This window comes from Bombina bombina, chromosome 2 (genome assembly GCF_027579735.1).
Source record: "Bombina bombina isolate aBomBom1 chromosome 2, aBomBom1.pri, whole genome shotgun sequence".
NCBI classification, from domain to species: Eukaryota; Metazoa; Chordata; class Amphibia; order Anura; family Bombinatoridae; genus Bombina; species Bombina bombina.
The window spans coordinates 288,195,834-288,219,598 of record NC_069500.1 but is presented as its reverse complement, the minus strand read 5'-3'; the positions used below and the strand labels follow the sequence as shown (position 1 = coordinate 288,219,598).

At 39.5% G+C, this 23,765-nt stretch overlaps 1 protein-coding gene across 3 annotated transcripts in view; it reads left to right on the top strand.

Annotated features, from left to right (window-relative positions):
* Positions 1-23,117, top strand: part of DTWD2 (DTW domain containing 2) — a 916,318-nt gene extending 893,201 nt beyond the window's left edge. For all 3 annotated transcript variants that reach the window (XM_053701584.1, XM_053701582.1, XM_053701583.1), the window contains exon 7: positions 21,915-23,117. In XM_053701584.1, coding sequence (XP_053557559.1) covers positions 21,915-22,085 — 171 coding nt within the window. In that variant the 3' untranslated portion in view covers positions 22,086-23,117. The remainder of the gene's footprint in view (positions 1-21,914) is intronic.
* Positions 23,118-23,765: the final 648 nt, after the last annotated feature.

Here is a 23,765-nt window from a genome sequence, read left to right as displayed (position 1 = left end):
AAGACAGTCACCAGTTTATGGCCTCTACTCCTCAGCAAGCACGAGAACTACTCCAGAAGTGGGATTTGCTCCCGCCAGACAGAGAGGATCACTCTTCCAACTCGGATAAGGGCACAGGTCTGAGAGCTTCAGCACCTCCCTGGAAACCACTGCCACAACGACCATCTGGAGCCACAGGAAAACCAAGTGAGACCCTAAACAAAGTCAGAGACACTATTGGTATATCTAAGAACACAGACCCATAAAGGACCTGCTTACATAACTTACCTCAGCGGTATTCCTCGCTGGGATATCTCTCCGTAGGAGGGAGTATCCCCCACAACCCAAAGAGGAACTCAGTGGATGAGCAGAGAGAAGATGGGTGAGACCACTGCAATTCACATGTTGCAGCCTGTTTGTTTTATAATGTTTATAACTATGGACAATGACCAAAGACTTAGAACTTTTATGTTTCTTATTAAATAATTGCACCTATATTGCTCCTTTGTTACATACCACTGTGTATTCATTTAACCAACTGCTCTTGCTTTCTGTAATGTTGCTCACAACAGTTTTTCAAGCCTAGGGATATCTAGTCTGTACTTACGATGAGGAATATTAGTTAAAGATAGCACAAGTATATACACCCCTTTATTAACAACACAGACACTATCACATGGACAAATAGGGATATGCACACCGCTGAAAAAATGTACATGTACTGTATTATGCTAGGTAACATGTTCTCCAGATACTAGCAGTTTTGTGGGTTAAGTTGGTCCCTTGACCAGTTATTTACAAGCAATCTCCGGATTGTAGCCCGAGAAAGAAGGTCACACCACACTTACCAATCCGCTATTGACTATGCCCTATTACACCCTAGTACATCTCTACTTATGTAACAATATTGAAGTATCCAGACTGGCTACTGCTAGTCCACAAAACCATAAATATACCCTAACTGAGGCACACTGATGACCATTACAGGTACATCTACATGTTCCCATCTACTGCCTTGCTACTACCGACCGGCAGTATAAATTACGGGCATACCCCTTATGGACTATAGATTTAGACCCTTCGCTCGCCAACCTAAACTTAAGGGCCACCATAATGCAACTCGAACATTAAAATACTTACCTACACAAAGATTCATATCTGAAGGTCAAGGACTATGACCATGTACAGAGGAAATGGCAGTGCTTTTACTTTAACACACTCTCTGTTATGTTATCGTATTTTGTTTAAAGTTTCTCCTGTTGAGATGAATGTTCTATACTTTGAGGTTTACAGCATTGATTATAACTCTACATATGACTAATATATAACTATAATGCATATGCCTTTTTTCCCACCAGACTTATCAAACTAAACACTGGACCGGCGGGGCCCTGGACCCCTCTCTGCATAACTCCACCCCCAACAATTTAGTTGTGCCCCTCTGGCTTAGACCAGACGGAACACTCATTGCGAAAGTGTATATCTATCACTTTTGAACAGTCATAGAGGTTTCTCCTCTTCTCCTTTTTTCTTTTTCTTCCTTTTTCTCTCTTAGCTCCCTTTACTGAAAGATACATAGTGCACTCCCATCCCCATAGAAAGTAAATAGATCCCTGTACCCTGTCCCCGGACTAGTCTCCTACCCACAGTGACCCAGGCGACCCATCTGCCACTCCCAAAATGTCCCCAATACGCATAGCTACGCTTAACGCACAGGGACTGAATTCCCCCACTAAGAGGAAGCTCCTACAGCGGTACTTACTAACACATAAAATACACATCCTGTTCTTGCAGGAAACTCATTGGACAGGGGAACCCCGGACTCCCGGGATCTCCCAACACTACCCGATATGTGAGATTGCTTCCAACTTGGAAAGCAAAAACAGGGGGGTTGCCATAGTAATCAGCAGGGACCTATCCTACAGACTGGAGTACATAGAAAGAGACAGTGAGGGTAGATTCCTGATACTTATCTGCTCACTTAATGACACCCTGTTCACCTTAGTTTCACTTTACGCACCTAATGCCAAACAAATACCCTTTCTCCGTAAACTCCTGACACACATTGACCAGATCAAACAGGGACGGTTGATAATAGGGGGAGACTTCAACATGGTTTGGGACCCCTCAATAGATAAGCGAGCCACTCTCACAACACATTCCGACAGAAACGTTTCATCCACTTCTAACACCTTCCGGAAACTCATATATCAATATAACCTTTATGATGCATGGAGGTGCTTAGCACCTTCGGAGAGAGACTTCACACATCACTCAAAAGCCCACAATTCGTACTCTCGACTGGACTATATCTTCTGTGATTCATGGTCCCTAGATCACCTAATCAACCCCAGTATCAGACTGTGCACTTGGTCAGATCACGACATGGTATATCTTGACTTCACCAAATTGCAATCCCTGACGAATAGACCCCCATGGAGACTCCCAGACCAATGGCTGACTGACACAGAACTCCCGGCACTTCAGGAGACAGTAAAGGAATTTCTCTCACACAATGACACAGGGAACACTGATGTAGTTATGATCTGGGCAGCTCTTAAAGCATACTTGTGGGGACATTTTATTAAAAAGACAGCATGGCTCCGTAAAGAGAGCAAACAGTCCTTAGCGAAACTATATGGAGACCTACGCACACTCGAACAGACGAATAAATCAAACCCTAACTCACAGTCAGCAAGTCAAATAGGAATCATTAGGGAGGAAATATCCAAAAGAGACTTGCTGCGTGTCCAAGAAACACTACTTAAGCTCAAACAACTTTATTATTATAAAGGAAACAGAGCAGACAAACTTCTGGCAAACAAACTACGCAAACGTACCCAACAGAAAAGAATACCCCACATTTCTACACACAGCGGTATAGTGCACTTGCCCAAGGACATAGGTGCTGCATTTGCAACCTACTACTCTTCCCTATACAACATTGAGACCACGGAAGGGATAACCAAGTCTACCCATGGTGACATTCATAGATTCCTAGACAATCTACCCATACCCACTCTATCTGAGAAAGCAAGAACAGATATAGGGCAACAATTCACGTTAGCGGAGATTAAAACAGCCATAGATGAACTCACACCCCATAAGGCCCCGGGACCAGACGGGTTTACAGTAAAGTTTTACCGGACGCTTAACCCGATCATAGCCCCGATCCTTCTTCGGATGTTCAAAGGCGCGGCAGACAAAGGTTGCTTCTTAGCAGAATTCTTGGAGGCAAATATCACCACAATCCACAAAGAGGGTAAAGACCCACTATTGTGCTCTAGCTATAGGCCCATTTCGCTCATCAATGTCGATGCCAAGATCTACGCCAAAGTTTTAGCGAACAGATTAGGGAAACATCTGCCGGCGCTCATACACCTAGACCAGGTGGGTTTTGTCCAGGGCCGGCAGGGCACGGACAACACCCGGCGCCTACTGAATATTTTTTCAGAGGCAGCTGACATGGGGCTCCAGATGCTCACCCTGTCACTTGATGCCGAGAAGGCATTTGACAGGGTGAGGTGGGACTATTTATTTCAGACCCTGTCGATGTTTGCATTACCAGACCCCTATATTAAAGCGGTCAAAGCTCTATATTCGGCCCCCACAGCGGTCGTTCGAGGATTAGGTTTCTGCTCACCTAAAATAACAATCTGCAATGGAACCAGGCAGGGATGCCCTCTCTCCCCTCTCCTGTTTGATTGAACCCTTGGCTATAGCCATCAGGGAGGCGAGAGCGATCCACGGTATCCAGCTACACGATATCCCCCAGAAGCTGGCACTTTTTGCAGATGACCTTACGGTCTTCCTGTCAGATCCCATTGACTCCCTCCCCCCATTAATTGAGCTTTTCAACCGATTCGGTGAGATTTCATACTATAAGTTAAACGTGACTAAGACGGAAGCGTATTCCATTAATATACCGCAAAGCGAGAAAGAAACCATTCAGCTTGCCTACTCCTTTAAGTGGTCCTCCAAAGGGATTCGCCACTTGGGAGTCTTCCTATCCCACACGAAAGCTACAGTGATAAAAGAGAACTTTGAGACGCTACTGGTAGCAGTCGCCTCGGATCTCCACTCTAAGAGATTCAGCGAGATATCCTGGCTCGGCAGGATAGCGGTCATCAAGATGATGGTGCTCCCTAAACTCACCTACCTGTTCCGCAGTATACCACTATCAGTCCCACACTTAGTAATTAGGAAGTTCCAGACCCTCTTTAATACATACACCTGGCACGATAAAAGGCCCCGGGTAGCAGCACACATCCTTCAACGGCCGTTGGAGAGAGGAGGCCTAGGTCTCCCCAACGTCAGAAAGTATCACGAAGCGGCAATGATCACGCATGCTACAGCCTGGGGAAAAGATCTCCCTCCGACGAGATGGAGTGAACTAGAGCAGGCCTCTTTGCCAGCATACATTTATTTAGAGGACCTACTCTGGCTTCCTCCGCATTGGCGAACTAAGATACATGTGGCAAATAGCATTGTGAAGGAATGTCAGGAGACCTGGCTTAAGTTGAGACACAATAAAACAGTTGCCCCGCACCCTTCACCAGTGCATTCTATAAGAGGCCTCCTGATAGGACTACCAAACACACATCTTAACGCTTGAACAGAATCGGGTATAAATACACTAGAGGACTTTTACAGTAATGCACAGTTAAGACCACACCAAGACATGTTGAACCTCCCTACCCTGGCCCCCAAACTCCGGTTTGACCTTTTTAGACTGCGCACACTAATGAAATCTTGGGGCTTTCTAGAGGATTCCCTGAGAGACCTGACTATTTGGGAGATGAGGTGGAAGACTAACCTTCAGCAGTTTAAACCCCTCTCGACACACTACCACTGCCTTATACAGGAAACACCCCCCTCAAAAACAACCCACATGGAAACATGGGAAAGAGATTTGCAGTTAGCGTTCTCTTTAGATACTTGGAACAAAGTCATTAGCATAACAAAAACGGCAACCCACTGTGTCACCCTGTATGAACTATACTTTAAGGTAATCACCAGATGGCACCTAGTGCCTACAAAGTTACAGAAACTTTACCCTGAGCACTCGCCGCAGTGCTGGAGGGAATGTGGAGAATTGGGATCCCCCATACATATCTGGTGGACCTGCCCGAGACTAACGGACTACTGGCAGAAAGTGGGAAGGGTCTGTAAAGACTTAGGACTAACAACATCTTTACATCCGGCCCTGGCCATATTACATTTAGACATAGACAGAATTCCTAAAAACAAACAAAATTTACTGATATATGTCCTTATCTCTGCCAAGCTACTTATAGCCAGGAACTGGAAAAAGAGCCAACCCCCAAGGTTACAGAGTGTTCTTGATACCGTAAACTACATCAAAAACATGGAAAACTTTGTAGCTAGAGAACGGGGACAACTGAGCAACTACTGCATTACATGGGAACCCTGGGAAACTATGCAACACCGTCCAGTCCCTACCTAACTTTCTTTAGAACTCATGTTCCCGCCTTTTCCTTCTCCCTCTTCCATAATCTGCCCATTACCCTTCTATAGAAGTTACGTTTAGACCACACTATCTAACATTTACCCCCTGAAATCCCCTAACTGAGACTAGTCCGTTAAACGTTAAAAGCTCAAAGTTAAAAAAACAAACTTGAACATGAGACCTAACCTACGAGAAAACAGGTCATAGGCAGAGAGGGGCCTGTGGGCCCCCCGAACTGATACGGTTAGGATTGTGCAACTTAAACTTGAGCTTAAATTCAACATAATTTCTTAAAACTATGTCATGGAGTTACCACTATAGACTGGTTAGCTACCCTGAAGACCACTTCAATGTAGACCATTGTATTTAGACTCTATGCTTTTGAAAGATCAATACATATTCATAAGTTACCTCTGTAAAAATGAGGACCTCCGTATAAGTGAACATTTTGCATTCTCATTTATCGCCTATGCATACAAAGTTCCTTTAACATCACTGTATTATTCATGTAAACCTAGATGTTTGTATGTTGTTTTCACTTTATTTGCGAAAGATTGTATATTACAACTATGTCCTCAATAAAAAGAATTTAAAAAAAACAAAAACAAAAAAAAAACAATGGGGCTGCGTTAGGAGCTGAACGCAGCTTTTTTGCAGGTGTTAGTTTTTTTTTCAGCTCAAATGGCCCCATTGTTTTCTATGGGGGAATCGTGCACGAGCACGTTTTTGAAGCTGGCCGCTTCCGTAAGCACCGCTGGTATCTAGAGTTGCAGTGGCGTTAAATTATGCTATACGCTCCCTTTTTGGAGCCTAACGCATTGAAAACCCAGCCATTCTGTGAACTCTAAATACCAGCGGTATTTAAAAGGTGCATGGGAAAAAAAGCACGCGTAGCTAACGCACCCCTTTGGCCGCAGAACTCTAAATCTAGGCGTTAGCTTGCTATGCCCAAAAAAACATACCCAAAATCAACCTATATAGTATAAGGTAAAATTGTGCTAAATATCAATAACTCCCAGAGATATATCTTTGGAACAGCCGAGATACTCATATGAGAGTGTAACACAGATATAAATAGGAACTGCTAAGCTAAACTCAAGCTTGAATTCAGTTTGCTCCCTGAGGTAACAGACAGGTGAATACACAACAAAGAATAAACACAGAATATAACTGTACTGTAAAGTACAGATAGGTAAAGCAACAAGCTTGGTTGCTATACAAAAAGGTTACAGAAAACAAATCTTCTTTACTTGCCAGCGTAACTAGATATCCACAGCGCTACAACAAGGCACCTCTACACTCCTAGAATAGAGCTTCTTACCCCCCTCCTAAGAATACTCACGACCAAAGCCTTACACAGCATGTCCATATCCAAAGATGGCCACTTGCAGAGAGAGGAGAAGGAAAATCGCACGCACAGCTCTGAAAAGTTGGAGGTAAAATTAAGTGTGTTACAGCCGACACAGTAACATGCAGAAACATTAAAGGCCGTGCTAAAAAGGAAGGATCGGCAAGTAGAAATTCTTCAACAGTGCAAAGAGTGCTAAATACCGTTGAATCTGTATATTTAAAGTGGTCATGTAACAAAAGGGAAAAATAATAAAGGGGGAAAAAAATTCAAATAAAGCATAGCATCCATGTTTGCCCCCACAAGTAAATGTGCACACAATTCTGACACCACAGATAGCTATAGTGCAGATAGATATAGCAACAAGCTTGGTTGCTAAACAAAAAGGTTACAGAAAACAAATCTTCTTTACTTGCCGGCGCAACTAGATAACCACAGCACTACAACAAGGCACCTCCACACTCCTGCAATAGAGCTTCTTAACCACCTCCTAAGAATACTCACGAACGAAGCCTTACACAGCGTGTCTATATCCAAAGATGGCCGCTTGCAGAGACAGGAGAAGGAAAAACGCATGCACGCACAGCTCTGAACAGTTGGAGGTAAAATTAAGTTGCGTTACAGCCGACAGTTACACACAGAAACAGTAAAGGGCGTGCTAAAAATGAAGGATCAGCAAGTAGAAACTCTTCAACAGTGAGAAGAGTGCTAAATACCATCAAAACTGTATATTTAATGTGGCCATGCAACAAAAAGGAAATGTAATAAGGAGGAAAAAAAATCAAACAAAGCATAGCATCCATGTTTACCACCACAAGTAAATCTGCACAAAATTCTGACACCACACTGTGGGCCACACACCACTCTAGTACTGTGTATCTAATAGTGTCCTCTGGCTTGCAAATCTGATAAATAGAATCCTCATTACGAAAGGCCATAAAGTGGTAACTGCTCTAGTAGAATAAGCAGTAGTTCACTCAGGGGCAGTCTTCTCCCGCAACAAATATGCCTTGCAAATCAAGGCTTTAAGCCATGCAGCTAAAGAAAGAGCCATAGCTTTCTGTCCTTTGTGAGGCATAGAAAAAATAAAAAAAAGAGATGAAGAAAGTCTGAAGTCTTTTATGGCTTCCACATAATATTGGAGAGCTCTCACAACATTTGGATTGGGAAGAAGTCACACTTTAGAATTCTTAGGAGTAGAACAGAAATAAGTGACCATAATTTCCTGATTAACAGTATCCGCTCTACATAAATACCACCTTAGGAAGAAATGAATAACTAATGTGAAGAACAGCTTTATCCTGATAAAAAAAAATCTGAAAAAGGGGGTTTGGAAAACAAACATGAAAACTTAGAAAACCTCCTGGCAGAATAAAATAGCTAGTAGAAGAATAACCTTCCAGGATAAAAGCTGATGGTCTAATATATAGGCTGAAAAGTAGGAGTCTAAAGAATGCTCAAAAACAGATTAAGATTTCAAGGATGAGAAACTGGATAAATAACTGTTTTAATTCAGAGCTGAAATCTGACCCTTCAGAAAACTAGCTGACAAACCCTTTTTCAAACCCTGCTGCAGGATTTCAAGAACTCTATCAATTCTAAAAGAATTCCAGCGGTACCCTTTTGTGATCACACTATTCGAAAAAAATGTTTTCTAAACTTGATGATAAAAACACTGTGTGACAATTTTCCCAGCCTGAGCCAAGGCATCTAAGAAAGTACTAAGTGTTCAGTCACCATAAAATTCTGATTTTTGAGATCCTAATAAAAGAAAGGACTTTGTGAATGAAGATCCCATCTGAGAGGAACCTTCCAAGTTGGGCAAAAATACATTTGAACTACATCCGCAAACTAAATCCTGCAAGGTTATGTTAGAGCAATCAGAATTGCTGAAGCTTGTTTCATCTTGATTTTAGCCATCACTCTAGATATCAACACAAATGGAGGAAAAGTGTTAATCAGGTTAAATATATTCTGCCTGGAATCAAAGAAAATATTCCTAATTGAGGTTTGGCCAACTCTGGAGAGCCCTGAAGATTGCACAGAGTTACAGAATATTTATGGTTAACCTTGCCTCCTGAGGCGACCACATTCCCTGCAATATGAAAAAGAAAAAAATCTAGTTTCTACCCTACTAGGTCTAGAGGTCATTCACTTGAGCTTTTTCATAAAAATTTAATGGATGACTTAATAAAGTTAAAAGAAAATGAAAAAGGTGATAACTGTAAAAATAATCTCTCTATGAGAGAAAGAGAAGCATTAAGAAATTTGGAAAAAAATGAACAAATTGTAATAAAAAGATCAGACTAAGGAAATAGTATAGTGGTGTGCGATACTAAATGATATATTGACAAGTCCCTTAGACAGTTAAGTGATTGCAGTGTGTATGAAAAACTTTCGTTTGATCCCACACAAAAGATAAAAGAAAAGCTCCTGTCTCTGTTGGATGATGGCTTAGAATATGGGTATCTTAATAGAGATACGTTTTATTCTCTTTATGTTGAAAATCCTAAAATACCCATATTCTACCATCTACCAAAGACACATAAGGGCCTAACCAACATCAAAGGTAGACCCATTATATCAGGTCTTGAATCTATTCTAGAACCCTTATCAAATTGGGTCGATGAAATTTTACAACCAATTGTTCTAAACTTAGATAGCCATTTGAAAGATACTAAGCATGTCCTGCAGCTATTTGAAAATTTTAAATGGGAAAAAACCTATAGCTGGCTATCAGTGGACGTGGTATCACTGTATTCTATGATCCCTCATGCTCTGGGCTTGAAAGCAGTAGAATATTTTTTGAACCTTGAAACCACTTTAGATCCATATTTCCAGAATTTTATTCTGGAAGTGATCAAATTACTCCTTGAGCATAATTATTTTATGTTCAGGGGGGAGTTTTTCTTGCAGAAAAAGGGTACCGCAATGGGGGCGCGGTTTGCGCCCTCTTATGCGAACCTTTTTATGGGTTGGCTTGAAAGGACCATAATCACCAATGATAATAACCCATACAGACCACACATTCGACTATATAAGAGATTTATAGACGACTTGTTGTTTGTCTGGGATGGGGATGAAAAAGAGAGAGATCTATTTTTATCATATCTAAATAAAAATGATTTCTGTATGAGTTTTACCTCCGATTGGAATCGGGAAAAAAACAATTATTTGGATCTGGTTCTAATAGCTGATGAAAACTATAAAGTAGAGACAGATCTGTATAGAAAACCTATTGCTGGAAATGCATTGTTGCATTCAAAAAGTAATCACCCTAAACATGTTACAAAAGGGATTATCAAAGGTCAGCTGATCCGTGCTAAAAGAAACTGTTCAAAGATTGACAGCTATGAGAGAGCAAAAACTGAGTTAACCGAGAGAATGAAGAATAGGGGTTATAATGTTAATCAAATTAAGAGTGTCAGTAAAAAAGTTGATAGACTAGAGAGAGCTAGTCTTCTTCTTGATAAACCAAAGGATATCTGTAAGGATGACAGACCCATGTTCATAACCCAGTATTCTAATCAATATAATAAGATCTGTGAGATGGTTAAAAAATATCTGCCAATAATCTATGGAGATGAAATATTAAAACCTGTGGTTGAAAAAGGTTGTAAATTTGTATATAGGAAAGGTAGGTCACTGGCTAATATTGTATCCCCAAGTGAGTTAAAGACAAATAAGCTGAAAGATGATAGAGAAAGAAGTGCATGTTTACAGACAAATGGCACATATAAATGTGGAATTAAAAGATGTAGGGCCTGTGGATATATTAAAACCACTCAAAAATGTAAATCTTATGTGACAGATATCGAATACAATATTAAGGGATGCATTAAGTGTTCAACTGACCATGTGGTGTATCTCATTGAGTGCAGAGAGCACAGGAAACAATATATTGGAATGACCACCAGGGACGTAAGAACTCACATTCGCGAACATATGTATAATATTGAAAAAAATATTGCTTGCTCTGCTCTTGCTACTCATTTCATTGAAGAGCATAATCAAGAACTAAATTTTTCCAGTTGGTCTTCTATTCAACACATACCAAGGTCCCATAGAGGAGGTGATCGCTTAAATATTCTGAAAAAACAGGAAGCCTATTGGATCTTTCTGTTTAAGACTCTGGTTCCACTTGGGTTTAATTCTGAACACGATATTATTAACTGCTGGTCATAATATCTGTTTACATAAACAACATAAAGAATAAATAAGCCTATGCTTAGGTTCTCTGCCACTAATCTGTTTATTACAACCAGCTTTCCTTTTATCATTGTTGCTGCTTGTTATTTAGATATTTTTATACCTGTTTGATGTAGTACATCTATATCAAAGCACGATTAATATAATTTATATCTACAACAAAGCCAATTTAACAATGTCCTTTTATCCCCTATTCTGTAAAGAAATTCTTAAATACAGGGAGTGCAGAATTATTAGGCAAGTTGTATTTTTGAGGATTAATTTTATTATTGAACAACAACCATGTTCTCAATGAACCCAAAAAACTCATTAATATCAAAGCTGAATAGTTTTGGAAGTAGTTTTTAGTTTGTTTTTAGTTATAGCTATTTTAGGGGCATATCTGTGTGTGCAGGTGACTATTACTGTGCATAATTATTAGGCAACTTAACAAAAAACAAATATATACCCATTTCAATTATTTATTTTTACCAGTGAAACCAATATAACATCTCAACATTCACAAATATACATTTCTGACATTCAAAAACAAAACAAAAACAAATCAGTGACCAATATAGCCACCTTTCTTTGCAAGGACACTCAAAAGCCTGCCATCTATGGATTCTGTCAGTGTTTTGATCTGTTCACCATCAACATTGCGTGCAGCAGCAACCACAGCCTCCCAGACACTGTTCAGAGAGGTGTACTGTTTTCCCTCCTTGTAAATCTCACATTTGATGATGGACCACAGGTTCTCAATGGGGTTCAGATCAGGTGAACAAGGAGGCCATGTCATTAGATTTTCTTCTTTTATACCCTTTCTTGCCAGCCACGCTGTGGAGTACTTGGACGCGTGTGATAGAGCATTGTCCTGCATGAAAATCATGTTTTTTCTTGAAGGATGCAGACTTCTTCCTGTACCACTGCTTGAAGAAGGTGTCTTCCAGAAACTGGCAGTAGGACTGGGAGTTGAGCTTGACTCCATCCTCAACCTGAAAAGGCCCCACAAGCTCATCTTTGATGATACCAGCCCAAACCAGTACTCCACCTCCACCTTGCTGGCGTCTGAGTCGGACTGGAGCTCTCTGCCCTTTACCAATCCAGCCACGGGCCCATCCATCTGGCCCATCAAGACTCACTCTCATTTCATCAGTCCATAAAACCTTAGAAAAATCAGTCTTGAGATATTTCTTGGCCCAGTCTTGACGTTTCAGCTTGTGTGTCTTGTTCAGTGGTGGTTGTCTTTCAGCCTTTCTTACCTTGGCCATGTCTCTGAGTATTGCATACCTTGTGCTTTTGGGCACTCCAGTGATGTTGCAGCTCTGAAATATGGCCAAACTGGTGGCAAGTGGCATCTTGGCAGCTGCACGCTTGACTTTTCTCAGTTCATGGGCAGTTATTTTGCGCCTTGGTTTTTCCACACACTTCTTGCGACCCTGTTAACTATTTTGAATGAAACGCTTGATTGTTCGATGATCACGCTTCAGAAGCTTTGCAATTTTAAGAGTGCTGCATCCCTCTGCAAGATATCTCACTATTTTTGACTTTTCTGAGCCTGTCAAGTCCTTCTTTTGACCCATTTTGCCAAAGGAAAGGAAGTTGCCTAATAATTATGCACACCTGATATAGGGTGTTGATGTCATTAGACCACACCCCTTCTCATTACAGAGATGCACATCACCTAATATGCTTAATTGGTAGTAGGCTTTCGAGCCCATACAGCTTTTGGAGTAAGACAACATGCATAAAGAGGATGATGTGGTCAAAATACTCATTTGCCTAATAATTCTGCACTCCCTGTATATCTGGTATCTAAAAAACAGAGTAGGCATTCTCCTTCTATTTTTGTTATAATAATATGTGTCAACATATATATATTGAAGAAATGATAAATATTTGATATAGTAGACAGAAAAACTATTATGTAAAAAAAATTGAAACCTAAGTTTCACAATGTGACAAATTGAGATTTCTTCATGAAACTATTATCTTATAAGGTTTATGGTTTTCTAATAAGGAATACAATATATGACAAGTAAATATGTTCAAAATGTGCATTAACCTTAAGAAGTATTAACAGGTGAAAATATCCCTTTAAGAGCTTTGGAACATGATCTTTCTGAGTAAAAGAAAAATAAGAGGGAGGGCATAAGCGTCTTGTTATAAGCTTCAGGTGTATGAGGTTCAGGTATGGTCTATGATTAAGGCGTAAGTTTACCGCCGAAACGCGTAAGACCGAACCTGCATACACTATTACTATGTGTGTATTCTCCTTATTTTATGGAAAAGTTATGAATAAAGTTTACTACTGATTTTATCTACTGGACCAGACCTGTGTTTCTTTCTACGATTTACTTCTTGTGAGCAAGGAGGAGCTCGCTATTTGGGTCCTAGTGGACATTGAGCGGCAGGCTGAGAAAATACACCTAGGAAGTACGTGACAGCGTAACCAACCGGAACCGGGATTTATTATTGGAAGCAGCGTCCCCGAATTGTGGAGGTGTTGTGGAGACAAAGGACAATTGACTCATCAGTACGGGTAAGACCTCACGCCTGATAGCGCAAGATAGAGGCATCCGATCCTGAGTGGTGAGTGCCCTGTGAGTGGGCTTTACTGTCTAATCCTAAAACACCGAAGCTGCATATGTTTGTGTACGGCTCCTGATTGTTGTGTGTAATACCGCTGATCTGACATTGTGGATTATTTCCCTGCCTACCTTTGCTTGCTATTTGACTACACACGGAGTGAAGCACCTGTGTTTGTGTAAATGACATTCCCTGCAGTCTTAGATACCCTCAGACACCTTCCCAACAGACTGGCATGAGACCCATAGCCTCTATGCACTGATAACGGAAAGGAAAGGATTTAGTTGAAGAGCAAGGCCAATTGTAGCTTTAGTCGGCACAGGTCTGTCTGTGAGAAATGCATAGTCCGAGAATCAATTATTAACCTCAGAAAAGACGTGTCTGAGGAGTTAAAAAGTGCTTGGAAAAATATATTTCTTTTATATAGGTGTCGAGATTCCATGAGCTGTTAAGTTTGGGAAATACATTCCTACCAGGAGGAGGTAAAGTTTCCCAAACCTCAAAAGCCTATATCCCCCTCCTACACACACACACCACGTATACCACAGTTTTAAACTTTGCCTCCGTTGGAGGTGGTTGAAGCATAATGATGTGCTTGATTTCTTCAGTGAAATGCGCTTCACAGCATATTGAAGCCCGGTTCCTCTCAGAGTACAGTGCTTGTTAAAGGGATGTGAAGGGAGTACTGCCTCATAACACCATGTTTTCACCTCATGGGAATTTTTTTTTAGGGCTTGAGGAAGCTAAATATTCTAATGACAATGATGTAATCGTTTGAATTCAGTATATACAATTCTTGTCAATCTCCCTGAGATTTTCCCTATACCTGATGCTGTATCTGATATGTTTGCTAAAGAATGGTCTAAACCAGGTATCTCTTTTAACCCTTCTTCGAGGTTTAAAAAAAACTATATCCTATACCTGCTACTAACTAAGAATTATGGGAAACAGTTCCCAAAGTTGATGGGGCCATTTCCACTTTGGCTAAATGCACTAGTATTCTTCTAGAAGACAGTACTTTTTTTAAAGACCCTTTAGATAACAAACTTGAATCTTATCTAAGAAGGGCATATTTACATACTGGCTCAACAAGGTCACTTTTTGTCTCACACCTAGATTATGAGTTTTGCGCTAAACAAAAGTTGCGTTATTTCACCCTCTATAGCACTGCCATTAATAGTTTCTGAAAAGCCTCCTTGTGCGAGCGATATGGTGGCGTTAAGCTCCATACTGCACAAAATCCAAGGCTGAGAATACGTGCTCGTGCACGCTTTCCCCCATAGACATCAATGGAGAGAGAATGTTAGAAAAAACCTAACACCTGAAAGGAGTAATAGAGATCGCCGTAACGCAACCCCATAATGTCTGGGGGGGGGAAGTTACGTTTAAACCTAACACGCTAACATAAACCCCAATTCCTTAACACCCATAATCTGCTGCCCCCGACATTGCCGACACCTAAATAAAGTTATTAACCCCTAATCTGCCGCTCCCGACATCGCCGCCACTAATAAAAGTTATTAACTCCTATTCTGCCGCTCCCCGACATCGCCGCAACTGTAATAAAATGATTAACCCCTATTCCCCCGCACCCCGACATCGCCACCACTATAATAAAGCTATTAACCCCTATTACTCCGAACCCTGACATCGTCGCCACTATAATAAAGATGTTAACCCCTATTCCGCTGCTCCCCGACATCCCTGCCACTAAATAAAGTTATTGACCCCTAAACCTCTGGCCTCCCACATCTGCGCCACTAAATAAAGCTTTTTTTTGGGGGTTTTTTTTTTTTTACTTTAGGGATGGGCACTTGGAAAAGAGCTGAATGCCCTTTTAAGGCCAATGTCCATACAAATGCCCCTTTAGGGGCAATGGGTAGCTTAAGTTTTTTTTAAGAGTTAGGTTTTTTTTTTATTTTGGGGTGTTGGTTGGGTGGTAGGTTTTACTGTTGGGGGGGACTTTGTATTTTTTACAGGTAAAAGAGCTAATTTCTTTAGGGCATTTTTTTTAGATTAGGTGTAGTTGTTTTTATTTTTGATAATTTTGTTTATTTTTTTGTAATCTTAGTGTTTTTTATTTTTCGTGATTTTAGTGTTAATTAATTTTGGTAAACTTGTTTTTTGTTGTAATTTAGATTTTTTAAATTTTTTTGTAGTGTTGTAATTTAGATTTTTTTTTTTTATTGAGATTTGTAGTACATACAACAAAGTCAATATGTTCAAACACTACAAAAACTAAATTGTAAAAATGTTTTAACAAAAACAACAAGCATATTATGAAATATATGTATAGAAGTGGTTGTGTTGAACTGGTTAAAATGAAATCTAATTTTTCAGGATATAAGAGAGAAACTTCTCCTGTGAGTGCAAGGCCACACTTGGACCTAAAGATAAATTTTTTCAATATTCTGGAGGAGGGTTTAAAGAATATATAAACAAGCAGCGGACAAGAGCCGCTCTGGTATATTTAACATAGCATTAAAAGGAAAATAATGCAGTACCACCAATGAAAAACTAGGAGGCCTTGGGCATACATGAGATAAAATATTTTTAACAGACAATAGATATCCTAAGCTGGTCAAGATACAATTATATTAAATAGGTTGGAATACAGTAAGAGTGTAACAGCACCTTTATATACATTTCTAGATACGCTTTTACATGCCGAGCTATGAGCACCCTTTAAACCTTTAAGGTTAAATAGTAATTGGTGAAAAACGCGTAAAAGGGGCTTCTTATTAAAGCTTAATGTCTCAGTAATAGGATTTATATTGAAGTTAGTAGTTCATATGTGAGAAAACCAGTAAATTACACTGGGTTCTACTAGGGCAGGCTCACACTGTAGTGACATTGACAACTTTATGGTAGGTAAATACCCAATATATCATGCTGTTTAGTGGATGCTTCCAATAGTATACATTATAAAAGAAGTATACCCAAAATTAAACCTGAGCAGTAACATGGAAAGCTGGAGGGAAGAGCCGCTGAGGTACTTTATGGCAGCAAGAGAAGATAGGGATCCACCAAATACACACTGCAAAAGTCACACAATTAGCAATACAAGGCATTTTACACTGGTCTTTACATAGATGGAGTCATTCAAATAGAAATAGAAATAAGGGCTGGAGCTAAGATACTCAACGTTACTAACATAAAATGCGCTAGGTTAATTATATATCAGAGGTGAATCCGGTAGGAAATTATGAAATGAATTGGTTCATTACTTGTGCCGCATAGTGGTTTAACATAGCATATAAAGGAAAATAATAAAGCACAATCAATGGAGATCAATGGGGCTTTGGGTACATATAGGATTAAATATTTTTAAATGAGCAATAGATGACCTAAGCTAGTCAAGATAAAAATTATATTGAATAAGTTGAAATGTAGTAAGAATTTATCAATGCCTTTATATATATATTTAGATATACTTTTACACGCTGTGTTATGAGCAACCTGTATACGTTTAAGGCCATATAATATTTGGCTAGTAGTAGATAAGAAGAGCTTCTATTATGGCTTATTATGTCTCAGCAATATGAATCCTAAGAAGGTCAGTAGTTTGTATGAGAGAAACTAGTAAAGTTCACTGGTGGCTGCTAAAACAGACTCCTATTGTAGAGACAGTGACAATGTTATGGAAGGTAAATACCTAAATAGATCATGCTGCTAAGGGGAAGCTTCAGGTACTATCTGTTATAAAAGGAGACTATCTGAAATTAGGTCAGGGCAGCATTATGAGGAGCTGTAAAAATGCACTGCTTATGTGTTTTAAGGTAGTGAAAGAAAATAATATGCCACAAGATACAGAACGCAAAAGCCATACATCTAGCAATACAGGGTTTTATATAATTATCTATGCATAGATGAAGTTGTGGAAATAGAAATAAGGGCTTGGACCAAGAAACTAAACGTTGCAAATATAAAGTGTGCTAGGTTAACAATATATCTGAGGCGAGTCCAATGGTTAGTTCCATTAGCTCACTCCTGTAGTGGAGAATTGGGTCATTGCTTGTGCCTCATAGCACCAGGAGAAAGTCTGAATCCATTGCACTAGGGGCCCCCTCTGAATGAGTGGGTTCAGACAGCTGATGTCCTCACAAATAAATAATCCCAATTGAACATGTGCTCTTAGAGTCCCAAAGTTTACATCAAAATGTCGGAAGTTTCCACATTCTTCCCGTGGCTATCAACGCTCCTTGCCGTTAAAATAGCGTTACCATAGGTCAGGAGGCCGGCCGCACCATCCTGAAGGTCTGCAAGGAAGGATTCTGCGTGAAGATTTTTCTGCTGCATAGCAACACCTTCTCCTACTTTGTTATGATGAGTCCTCGAGTCCCATGTAGGTGTAATGAGGTTCCTTTCAGTTGCGATCTTTTCAGGCTGGAGTAGATATCTCTGCTTAATATCTGCCGCGTAATGAGGGATACTTGCTTCGGTTTGTGCTGTTACGTGCTGAGAGGAAGCTTCTCCCTCCGCCATTTTATTTATACTGGCAGCTCCCTGACCGGGCATGTCTCTGATTATGTTTGTAAGGTCGCGGAAATTGTATCGCATCTGCAGCTCAACCTTCATGAGAAGCTCTTGTATTTGAAGTAGTTGAATGTTCTCCTCCATGGTCAAATTAGGGTGTATATATAGGGTGGTCTGGTAGTCAGCCGCTTTAACCCGAGTGGCCCGGGGGGGGGGGGGATGACGTACGCTCACCGTGCAGCTTTCCAGGAAGTGCGTTCAGATCCCTGATAGTATAAAAGTGATGAGCTCAGTATTTCAAAGTCACCACAATGTGAGGTAGTTGAGGATTCCAAATAAAAGGATAGATGGCTTACATCTATGTAGATAAGTAAAGAATTTGGAGGGTAATTTAGGGAGCTTCATCAAATGCAACCGATCCAAACCACGCCCCCCCCCCCCCCCCCCCGTAATTTAGATATTTTCATTGGTAGTTTTTTTATTTTATTAGAATAGTAAGGTTAGGTTAATTTATAGTTTAATGTTAGGTTTACTTTTATATCACAGGTAAGTTTTTATTTATTTAAATAGAGATATATTGTAATTTTAATTTAAAGTTAGGGGGATGTTAGATTTAGGGGTTAATAGTTTAATTTAGTGTTTTGCAATGTGGGGGGCCAGCGGTTTAGGGGTTAATAGGTTTATTTAGTGGTGGAGATGTGGGAGGCTGGAGGTTTAGGGGTTAATTACTTTATTTAGTGGCAGCGATGTTGGGGAGCAGTGGAATAGGGGTTAATAGCTTTATTATAGTGGGGCGATGTTGTGGAGCGGCGGAATAGGGGTCAATAACTTTATAATAGTGGCGGCGATGTTGGGGAGCGGCGGAATAGGGGTTAATATATTTAAATAGTGTTGGCGAAGTGGGTGGGCAGCAGATTAGGGGTTAATTGGTTTATTTAATAGCCATAATGTGGGTGGGCATCAGATTAGGGGTTAATAAGTTTAATATGGTGTTTGCGATGCGGGAGGGCAGCGGTTTAGGGGTTAATAGGTAGTTTATGGGTGTTAGTGTACAGTACTTTGTAACAGTTTAGTTATGACCGGCGCTATGGAAATCGCACACAAAAATTTCATTTTTTTAAGTGCGGGATTGACGTTGAGTTACAGGCTAAATACTTGAGGTATAGTTATAGCGACGCGACTCCCAATAGTGCGTTCCTGCTTTTACGCTGAAATTGCCATTTTTTCAGCGTTAAAAGCTGCAACGCAAAACTCGTAATCTAGGTGTTTGAACATTACCAGTTCATGAGGTTCTCTTTTCTGGAAAACATCATCAGTTTGTTGCTCTTCAGTTTGGTCTAGCTACAACTCCAAGAATATTTACCAAGGTGCCCTTTTTTGTCTGTAATCAGAGTTCAGGATATTGTGGTATTTCCTTACCTGGATTATAACTTGGTACTAGCTCAATCTTTTTATTTAGCAAAATCTCACACAACACAACTATTGTTGTTTCTTCAAAGACATGGTTGGAGGATCAATTTACTAAAGAGTTAATTGATTCCTCAGACAAAGGTCACCTTTTTAGGTTTTCAGATAGATTCAGTGTCCATGACTCTTTCCCTGACAGAAAAGAGATAAATAAAATTGATTCAGCTTGTCTGAACCTCCAGTCTCTCTCATTCCCTTCAGTAGCTCTGTGTATTAAAGTAATAGGCCTCATGATTGCAGTTTCAGATGTAATTCCATTTGCTCGATTTCATATGTGACCTCTTCAGATTTGTATGCTGTGCCAGTGGTGCAAGGATTATACTCGGATATCTAAACAGATATTCTTAAATTCAAATACGCACCTATCTCTGACTTGGTGGCTAAATCACCAATCTATTATTCAGGGGGCTTCTTTTGCTCATCCTACCTGGTCTGTGATCACCACAGAAGCCAGTCTTTCAGGTTGGGGAGCTGTCTGGGGGTCTCTGACAGCACAAGGGATTTGGAATTCTCAAGAGGAGAGGTTACCAATCATATTTTGGAACTCTGTGCTCTCTTCAGGGCCCTTCAGGCTTGGGCCCTATTGAAAAGGGAGCCTTATCTCCGTTTTCAAACAGATAATATTACGGCAGTAGCTTATGTCTATCTTCAAGGTTCCCTAGCCATGATAGAGGTATCTCAAATCCTTTCTTGGGCAGAAAATAATTTCCGCCTCATCTCTGCGATTCACATCCAAGGTTTAGACAACTGGGTGATCAGATTTTGTCAGTCGTTAGTCCCTAAATCCAGGAGAGTGGTCTTTCCCCAAATATGTGTTCTATCTGATTGTACAACTATGGGGCCTACCAGAAATAGACCTTATGGCCTCTCATTTGAACAAAAAACTTCCCAGGTACCTTGCGTGGTCCAGGGATCCTCAGGATGAGGTGTTGGATGCTCTAGCACTTCCCTGGTCTTACCAGTCTGCTCATATATACCCCCCTCTGGTCCTGCTTCTCAGAGTGATTTCCAAAATAAAACTGTAACAGTCATTTGTAATCCTAATAGCCCCAGCGTGTATTTGGTATGCGGAGCTGGTCCAAATGTCTAGTTTCCCACCGTGGCCTCTTCCTCTAAGGCCAGACCTTCTGTTTCAAGGTCCCTTTTTCTATCCAGATCTAAAATGTCTAAACTTAGTTGCGTATTAATTGACAGCTTAGTTCTGAGTCATAGAGGATTCTCTGACTCTGTGATTAACACTATTATTCAGGCCCGCAAGCCTGTTTCAAGAAAGATCTATCACAAAGTTTGGAAAACTTACATTTTGTGGTGGACTACCCATGATTATTCCTGGCATTCTTTTGGCATTTCTAGAATTCTTCATTTTCTACAGAATGGTTTAGATAAAGGTTTTTTCTGCCAGTTCTCTGAAGGGTCACATCTCTGCCCTTTATGTATTGTTTTATAGGAAAATTGCTAATCTTCCTGATGTTCATTGTTTTGTTCAGGCTTTTTAATGCGGATTAACACAAACAAGACAAGGGGCGCCACATAGTGTAACTTGATTGCATACAATATTGGAAAGCAGGTGAAGTATGAAAACTACTCACAAGACAGGTGGCACCTTTGATGAATAAGGTGCATACAGGCAGGTTGACCTTCAACAGCAGTCAGCACGCTGAAACCACAAACACCCCCGACATCAGATGCAAGGCTCTGTGCTGAATATCTCACAGGCACCTTAACTACAGGAACCTGACATGATATATAAATATTACACAAAAAAACAAGAAAACCGAAACATCCCTTAGGCACACTTAATATACAATTAATATACAAATCCCCTCCAATCACCTTTTGGGAACATAACATTGTTGATGTCATCATCTTTAACATCACTAGTGAACATTTTATATGTATGTATATAGTTTGTGCTGCAATAAATAATAATAATAAAAACAACTTTTGTAACAGTATAGCTAATTCCATTAGAGAAATGAGTTGGGTTTATTAGGTGAGCAGGAATTGTATGCAAAGAAGAGGGGATGAGAAGAGGCAGTGCAAGGGGGAGGAGGACTGAAAAGGTTATCAAGGGCTGATATGTGAGGGGAGCTGTGTTTAAAGAAGAAGGGATTAGAGGATAAGAACGAGGCTGTAAGAGACAGATGGTGGTAAGGAAGGCACTGTCTGAGGGAGGGAGGAATAAGAGGGTGTGTAGAGACTACTTGAAGAGGAGGCTGTGTGATGTCTTAGGTGATGTCACTGATGATGTCATGTGTGATGTAAATGTCTTATGTTCTTTTTAGTAGTTTCAGCATTTTTTTGTGAGTTTCAGATATTGAAAGCACAAAAAAAATGTTTAACAATGTTTCTTGTTATTTTTTACTTTACTAATTCCTCCTGTGATTTATTTGACAGACTATCCTCCGCCCTCTTCAAGCCCTGTGTTCGTTCCAGTTGCAGCATGGTGCTCAGATACATCATAGCAAAGAACATTTACTTAAAAGTGGCATGTATGACAAACCAATGCCAAAAAATAAACGCAAGCTTAAGAGAATGGAACTATTGGTTAGCAATGTTAAAATTTAGAACTTTTTTTTAATTAAAAAAAGATGTGTGTGTGTGAGACTATGAAACAGATAATATGTTTAGCTAAACAAACTTGTTTTAGCACTGACAGTGAGTCAAAGTGAATATATGAAAAAGAAGAGCTGTTTGTGTTCTAAGTTACCTATTATCAATACACATATGTCCAAGATTGGTAGCTTGGTCAAACAAGAGGATGAGGTAAAACAAGGTGAAAGCTCGTTTGTCTATAGGGCTTAATTTTTTATTGATGAAAGTTTTGTTAAGAAAACAGTAACCCTATTATTTATAAGTAGGCAATACGAGTACAGTTACAACACAAGATCTAGACTTACACTTGAGCAAATGGCTACAAATATACCCCGTACATTCCTTTTTGCTGTTTTCATACTTTTATGTGTTGAATAATGGGCCTTTTTAAAAACGTATCATTTTATATTTATCTAGAAGTGGTGCCAGACATGTTCATTTAATGTTTCTATACAAAAATGATATTTAAAAGCCAATGTCAACCAACACATTTATTTTGTTTGTATATGGAACATTTACTATGCAATAAACAAGGAAAGTTATCTAATCTGGCACATTTTCAGTGTTTTTAAGGGTTTTCCATTTTTCTTTGTATAATGACTCATTGATTTAGCACATTTTTTTAATGTCAGTCCTCATTATATCTGAACTAAAGCACAGGTGAAAAAAATCAGTTGATCAGTAACCATGGTTACTAACCTGATATCAGCTGATTATTTTACCTGTGCTCTAGTTCAGATATAAGGAAATGTGGCCTGTTAGGGGGTCCCAAGGATCGGAATTGAGAAACACTGATTTAGCAGAATCTTTTTAAAATGTACAGTGAAGACATTAATATATTTTGAAGACATTCTTAAATATTAATCATACTATGATATGTGCAGAAATGCAAATTTGGACTTGATGTACTAGTAAAAAAGTCAAGATTGTTTTGCTCATGTTAATGCATTCAGCTGTGATTTTATTTTTCATCTGTATTTGTAATAAAAAAAATAAAAATAATAATTGTTGGTTTTATTTACTGTCTAATATAGAGCATGAATAGATATATGGATAAAGCGTAATATGCTGTAGATACTTGTGTGCGTGTGCGTTTTGTTTTTGAGTGCAGTTTCCAACATATGATATTGGGGTAGAATTTATGAAAACTCTATATTATGAATGGTGTCAGAGACATTACATTTAATAAAAGTCTTAAAATTAATTAAACGTTGAACAAATATTTAGTGTGTGGAATTACTTTTGGAACGGTAGAAAATGATGGGCTCCTATAAAAACTCCAGTATTTAAAATGCTTGTGCACTTAGAATATCCAGCTATGCTTCACATGCACGTGGAGAGAAAAATGTGATAACTTTTACTAGAAGCATTTTTGCCTATACATGTATATTGTAAATATGTTTCTATTCAAAGATGTAATTAATCTATGTGCAATTAAATTTGATTTTTCTTTGCATTAATGTATTGTAGATGATCCATTTGTATAGTTTTGCTTATTTTTTTAATAACATTGTGCTGATTTTCAGACTTCTAACCAAGCCCCAAAGTTTTAGATGTATACTGATGTCTACAGACTCCTGTGGCTCCTTTTTATATAATCTGTCTTTGTCTTTTTTAAAGGTTTTATACTGGATTTTTAGATCAGTATCTGTG